Source organism: Bolinopsis microptera, chromosome 6 (assembly GCF_026151205.1).
Source record: "Bolinopsis microptera isolate Bmic1 chromosome 6, MBARI_Bmic_1.0, whole genome shotgun sequence".
Taxonomy (NCBI): Eukaryota; Metazoa; Ctenophora; class Tentaculata; order Lobata; family Bolinopsidae; genus Bolinopsis; species Bolinopsis microptera.
Genome location: NC_087077.1, coordinates 3,718,494 through 3,724,710, shown reverse-complemented (window position 1 = coordinate 3,724,710; position 6,217 = coordinate 3,718,494). Strand labels below are relative to the sequence as shown.

General features: G+C 37.0%; 2 protein-coding genes across 2 annotated transcripts in view; both read right to left on the bottom strand.

The window, feature by feature from the left end:
- LOC134816441 (RNA-binding protein PNO1-like) overlaps positions 1–6,217 on the bottom strand; it is a 95,900-nt gene that overhangs the window by 69,685 nt on the left and 19,998 nt on the right. The gene's annotated exons all lie outside the window — the stretch shown is intronic.
- On the bottom strand, positions 2,013–5,628 carry LOC134816760 (gamma-glutamyl hydrolase-like). The gene is made up of 4 exons (XM_063825751.1): positions 5,203–5,628; positions 4,862–4,959; positions 4,426–4,647; positions 2,013–4,301 (listed from the first exon to the last, which is right to left on the bottom strand). The coding sequence occupies exons 1-4, from the start codon at positions 5,558–5,560 to the stop codon at positions 3,720–3,722; spliced, it is 1,260 nt and encodes a 419-aa protein (XP_063681821.1). The 5' UTR covers positions 5,561–5,628; the 3' UTR covers positions 2,013–3,719.

Sequence of the window (6,217 nt, the reverse complement as noted above, 5' to 3'; positions counted from 1 at the left end):
GGTCAACCATGTCAGAGCGGCTGACTGTGAGTGAAGTGAGCAAATGCAGTGTTAAAATGAACAAGAGTATAACTCAATAAAAGACAAAATTAAAACAACTTTTCTAGTAAACCACACTAAAAAGAACAGAAACCATACAATACATGTAGGTATATAAATAAAGGTTAGTACAGTGACATAATCAACCAAAAAGAGAAACTCAGAAACAGATCCTTGAAAGGTAGACATAAAATGGAGTGCGGTAAGAAAAAAACATCAAATATGTTCAGTAATGTTTTAAAATGTTTAGTAAATTTTGTTTCGTAACTGTATTTATTCAGGACGTTACAGAAGGTGTTAATTTAATGTAATTAGGAGGAGTCCTAACTCTCTTCACGTCCGAAAATGGCGTTTCTCTTGTATCAAATATTTAAAAAGTAATATAAAACCTTGAATTTTTCGTCACGTACAATGATTTTTCCTTAAGTTTAATTTAATATATTTTTATTGTAGTGACTAGTATATATATAGTATAGTTTTTACTATTATTCTCACCACAAAAGTATTCAAAATAACCTCAATTACTAATTAGGTATACCAATTGTTGAAAAATGATATATAAACAATACCGAAACGTAATTGGAGAGGTAGCACGCAAATGTACAGCAAAATATGTCCACCGCTACGTTATACCAGTACAGTCCAGCAGCAGGCTGAAGAGCAGGGTATCACCTTACTTATAGTGTAAGTGTATTAGTCTGAGATGTCCAGACTCCCCAATCCCCAGGTAACCTGTATGATGTGTGGAATTTCATGAGAGCTAGATATCCCCTGTATATCCACCAGCGTGCGCTTTTTTGCATCGCGGGCTCTTACCAGCCCGCTGTCAAAGGGCCCGATATCTCTACAGCCCGCTCATGATATAGCCCGCTAACAAGTGACATTTAATTTGACCAGTAGCAATATAGCCCGGAGTTCTCTAAAATATTTTCAGTTTCTGTATCGTCTCCATGTGAAATTCCTTATTACACTGACTATATTATATACATTTTATTTTTGTGTCCGGTAGGGCTGCTCATGCAGCTCGTGAGCAGATGACATGATACTTTGATTTATATCAAAGTTATTATAACACACTACATAATACACATCAGCACTATAATCCCCCTATATTATTGATATTCATCGTCACTGACATTACATTCATTATTCCCACGGCCCAGGAATGCAGTGCATCTCCAGCCCCTATATACGACACAGCCCTTTATGATTGGCTTACATTGAACACGTGACGTGTTACCATGGTTACAACAATTAGTGGCGACCTTTTCTAGAGTTGACTTTTATACAAGCTCCATTGTTTATTTATAAAATTATATATTAACTGTAATACGCCCGCTGGTGGATATAATCCACATCACCTCGACCCGCGGGCGGAAAAATCGTATAGCACTCGGGCCCGATGGGCCCTCCGTGCTATACGAAAATATGTCCTCCTCGGGCTAGCGCCCTCGGGGACATATGAAATATTGCACGCGCGTGCGCGTGCAATATTTTGTTCCGCCCGCGAGTCTCCGGTGATATGTATATATATGACGTTCAAATACAATACAAGATACAAGGGCAGGTCTCTTACGCAAGTTGGGATGGCATGAGGTGCTTATCTCCTTTTCAATAACCCTAAGCCACTCTGTGCCCAGGCACTATACAGATACTAGCTGTAGGGGGTTAGTCCTACGACATACGAGTCAGAGAGTGTGTATCACCAGCAAATCACAGCTTGATAACTGGCCGACTTGCATCCGACCGGAATTGAACCCGGGCCTTCTGCTTGGGAGGCGATCGTGTTACCACTCAGTTACACCACCCGGCCTTATGTGACGTACCTAGTTCGCTTATTACTGGGCAGCGCTCAGCCTGCCATATTCCGCCGTATTTTCGATCGGAGATGAGTGTATGAACACTAAGCCTGGGTCCCCAGGTGAAAATTATCCAGGGTACACAATACACAAACCAAACATTTCCCGCTTTTAATTATATTTAATTTTGTAAATATAACTGCAAGTTTCCATAAAATGAAATTTTCTGATCAGCGCTGATAATTCGCTTATTTGTTATGAAGCGCTTTATTAAAGCCTTCTATTAAATCTCTTTAAAAAACACCGCTGATACATTATACTCGTTTTTTGGCGATCGCGATTATAGGCGGTTCGAAAATAATCGCTTATAAACATTTATAAATATAATCGCTTTTTAATTTTATACGGGAAAGCGATTATAATTTCATAAAAGCGCCTAGAAAGCGCTTATAAGCTTATCATAATCGCTCTCAGCGAGAGATTTTCAAGTAGGATTGGTGATTATAAGCGGTGGAAAAGCGGTTGGCCAGATAAGCGATTCGTAGCTAGCATTTTGATTTATAAGCAATTATAAGCGCTTATGGTGGTGCTTGGCTCTACATAACCTTATACGCCAGAAGACAAATCTTGAAACTTATTCGTTCTTCAATGGGGAGAATGTGTGCTTTTTTCTAGTATTCAAGAAGATCTACATCACGGTCATCGATGTTATAGATGAATCGTATTCCAGCATTCAGTACAGATTTGAGCTTTTTCAGTGACTTCATCGGTAGGCAAACATACAGTGCATTACAGTAGTCAAGCTTTGATATGACCAGTTGCTTCACTAGCATAACTTTTAAACTTTCATCAAGATATAACGTCATATTCTCTTCAGATTATTTAGTGCCCACATTGACTTCTGTTTAACACTGTTTAGCTGTCTTTCCATGGTAAGAGCTGGATGAGGATCTAGTTTGACTCCTAAACTTTTTCAATTGTCACCGACACATTCTGTTGGCATCACTTCCGTACTCCCAAAATTAACAGAAATTTGATACTGTCCAAATTCTCTCAGAACCAAAGGCTTCCCAATGACTAATAGCTCTGTTTTTGACTCATTAAGTTTCATATAATTTTCAAGCATCCAGGCCCTTATTTCGTCAAGGCAGGCATTGATTTTGATTTTCATTCCACTTAGTTCTCCAGGTATTAGGGGTTCAAAAGAAATGTAGAGCTGCGAGTCATCTGCATATAGCTGAATACGGATCCCATATTTAAAAGAAGACATATTACATCAGATAGCTCCTGACCAACTTTGACATTGTATTGAAAGATCTTGTTATTCTTGCATGAAGATAATCCTCAAACGACAAACCAGCTGTTAGCTTTACCTGTGATTCCTAAGTCAGCTAAGAGTTTTCTGATAAGTATTTTATGATCTATTGTGTCGAAAGCTGCTGAAACTGAAAGGTCTAGCAGGATAGCAAAAACGTTTTTATTATTAATTTAGAAAAAAGCCACGTTTAGTCGCGGCAAATATGCCGATTTTGACCAGTATTATAAATGTGAGGTATGACATAAATCACATTTCTTGCACAAAACGAGCTAATTAACTAAAAGTAAAAGTTTTGGGGCACGGAGAGGCCCGGTATAGAGAGGAAGCAAAAAGATTTTAATTTGAATCAAAGAAAATAACAAAAGCCCTTAACCAGAATAATTATATTGTCAAGGTTCAATTCAACGTAATAATTAACAGGGTGCTAAATTGCCGATAAATTGGTTTCAGAACTAAGGCCTCGTAGTCAATAATCACTATACTAGTCACTATTATATAAAATAAATATTTTAAAGACTTTGATTCTTACTGAGCTGTGCCAACCTATATCTCTGCCATATATTTTATGTATTTATCCCTAAGATCTGTGTCAGTGATGCATTTCCTAATGCTAATTGCACCATAAAATCAAACTTTTGCTGATCCAATCTGTAATCAATAACAGGTTTACCAAACGAATTGTCATTAAGAAAATAGTATGCTTGTAAATGAGTTTTGTGCAAGAGCATAGTGTGGATGCAAGGATAATTTTCTATGTCAATTTTATTTACTACAGTAGGATTTTTGAAAGAATGTCTGTTCTTAGCTACTTCACTCATAAAAAAGTTAAGGAGAGTCTGAGAAAATACAATTCCACTTTGAGGTCTGAAAATATTTATGATCGGATTCCACTCAAACATGAGTTTCTCCGGGTGGAATTGTGTGCCATAGAATGGATATTTTTTGTGTTCGGTCATCGATGCATACTCTTTACCATCAAGGTCGAAACTTTTTCCCACAACATTAATCTTCTGTAGAACCCCACTGCGTTGAAGTTGATCAATCGTGAAACATTTAGTATGGAAGTAGTAAACGGATGGTTCCTTTTGTATATCTTCATAAAGCGGTCTGCTTATCTTTGCCAACATTCTGCTACTCTCGGAGCTCTAAAATGTAATTTATTATACTCATTATTCAACTCGTGAAATTAAAACTTTGTATGTTTATACGAATTATATTTAAAAAGTTTTCAAATAAAGTTCGTGGGTACTGAATTTTGAGAAAAAATACCTGGGTTGGACGAAATGGCAGTGACAGATCATAAGCTCTGCAATGTCCACGGAGATCCTCGTGCTGGTCTACCGTCCGGTTCGAATTTAAGAAAAAATTGGTCATGAACTGAAACCCAAGACAGATTCCCCAAACTGGGAAATAATCCCCACTATCGTTTGCTTCCATCGCCCATTTTATCAATTTACCAGCAGTCGTGTAGTACATACTTTGAGGAATTGTCTAAAGATGCAATTTGCAATTAGGATTTGGTTAATGATTAATAATACTATGTATAATCTGCATATTTATTCATAAACCATTTAAAAGCTTTTTAAATCAATAATTTAAAGCTAACATTTATTGAACCTGGTCATGTTTTCTCTAAGGCACCGATATCGGCATTTTTATTTCGTGATATGCAGGGGTGGTGGGATTTTCTCAAGCCCCAACTTACTCTGGCTCCCCCAGGAAAGACGATTCCATTTATAGAATCAAAAATATTCCTTAGATCATCTTCTGGGAGGTCATTTGGAATTGGTACAACTGTAGCGCCTGAAATTAAGGAAGTAATAAGGATAATCATTTGCGCTACAGTTCATGTTACGGCATCAAGATTACTGCTTTAACAAGTTTATGTTAGTCAAATATTATCAATTATGACATTTGGAGCATTTCAGAACTATTCCACTTGAAATGTCCGAAACACACTCGGCCCAATCTTGAACAGTAGTTTATAAATGAGACACAGAATATGAATATTTCCCCACGCCCCAAAAAGGTTGTTATTGAAAATACCTGCTGCCTGTATAAATCTGGCGTAAGATGCGGGGATGTAGGAGTTTCCATACCTTGCACCCAACCCATGCAGAGATTTTGGGGTTTCTGTTGCATAATCATGCAAAATAATTTGAGAAAGAATTCCTATCACAGGTCTTTGTGGTTTCATGCTTGCATTCTTTAATCTACCTCTGATTTCAACAGATTCTGGTAAAGGTACAACTTTTATTCTCCCAATTTGTGATTTGTGGTTTTCAATCAGGTTTGCAGTCATGAAACCTAAAATGACTGCGATCGCCATGCAACAGGCTTTAAAGAACTTTTCTGTCCATCGACGACATCTTGGTTTGTCAAAACCCACTTCCGATCTTGACATTGTTTGTGCAACCTGCTCATAGAAAAATATACTTGATCATGAATAATAGAATACGGCCTAACCAACCCTAATTTGTCTGGCCTCAATTTGGCAGGCCAAGCTAAGTCCGTCCAGTCCTAATTATAGCCACGCACGATCCGGATTTTACAATATTAGGAAAAGTAAAGGCAAATATCTTGTAAATAATGATACACTGCTTTTATTTCAAGCTGCTATCAGTATGACGATATTACTGGAATATTATGACTACCTTATCGAACGCAGTTTGACTGAACATTGTGTGAACGGACATAATTTTAAACAAACATTGATATGAACTAGAACGCTCGACGGCATTTTAAAAGCATTTAAAAATGTAACATTTTCTCATTTTTTGGTAACTCAGAAGAAATGAACGAGGAAGCTGAAACAAGTGATTGGCGATGTCAATATGCGATTTAGTCAAAACTTGTAACTTCTAATTTAACATTCTTTACAACAATTTGTTTTTATTGATTCAGTGATATTATTATAATTAACTCCAATGTAAATTTAAATTGACCAAAATTAAAAAGCTAAAGTATAGCCAGACCCGAAATTAAAAAGTATACAGTATAATCAGATCCCACGCAAATGTCGAATGAATAACTAACCTCCAGGCAAGTAAAAACATGGCTC

Coding starts and splice junctions, on each gene's coding strand:
- LOC134816760 (XM_063825751.1), bottom strand. CDS start 5,560: ATGTCAAGATCGGAAGTGGGTTTTGACAAACCAAGATGTCGTCGATGG. Junction 4,960..5,202: donor CAGATTTATACAGGCAGCAG/GTATTTTCAATA, acceptor CCTTAATTTCAG/GCGCTACAGTTGTACCAATT. Junction 4,302..4,425: donor TGCCATTTCGTCCAACCCAG/GTATTTTTTCTC, acceptor ATTACATTTTAG/AGCTCCGAGAGTAGCAGAAT.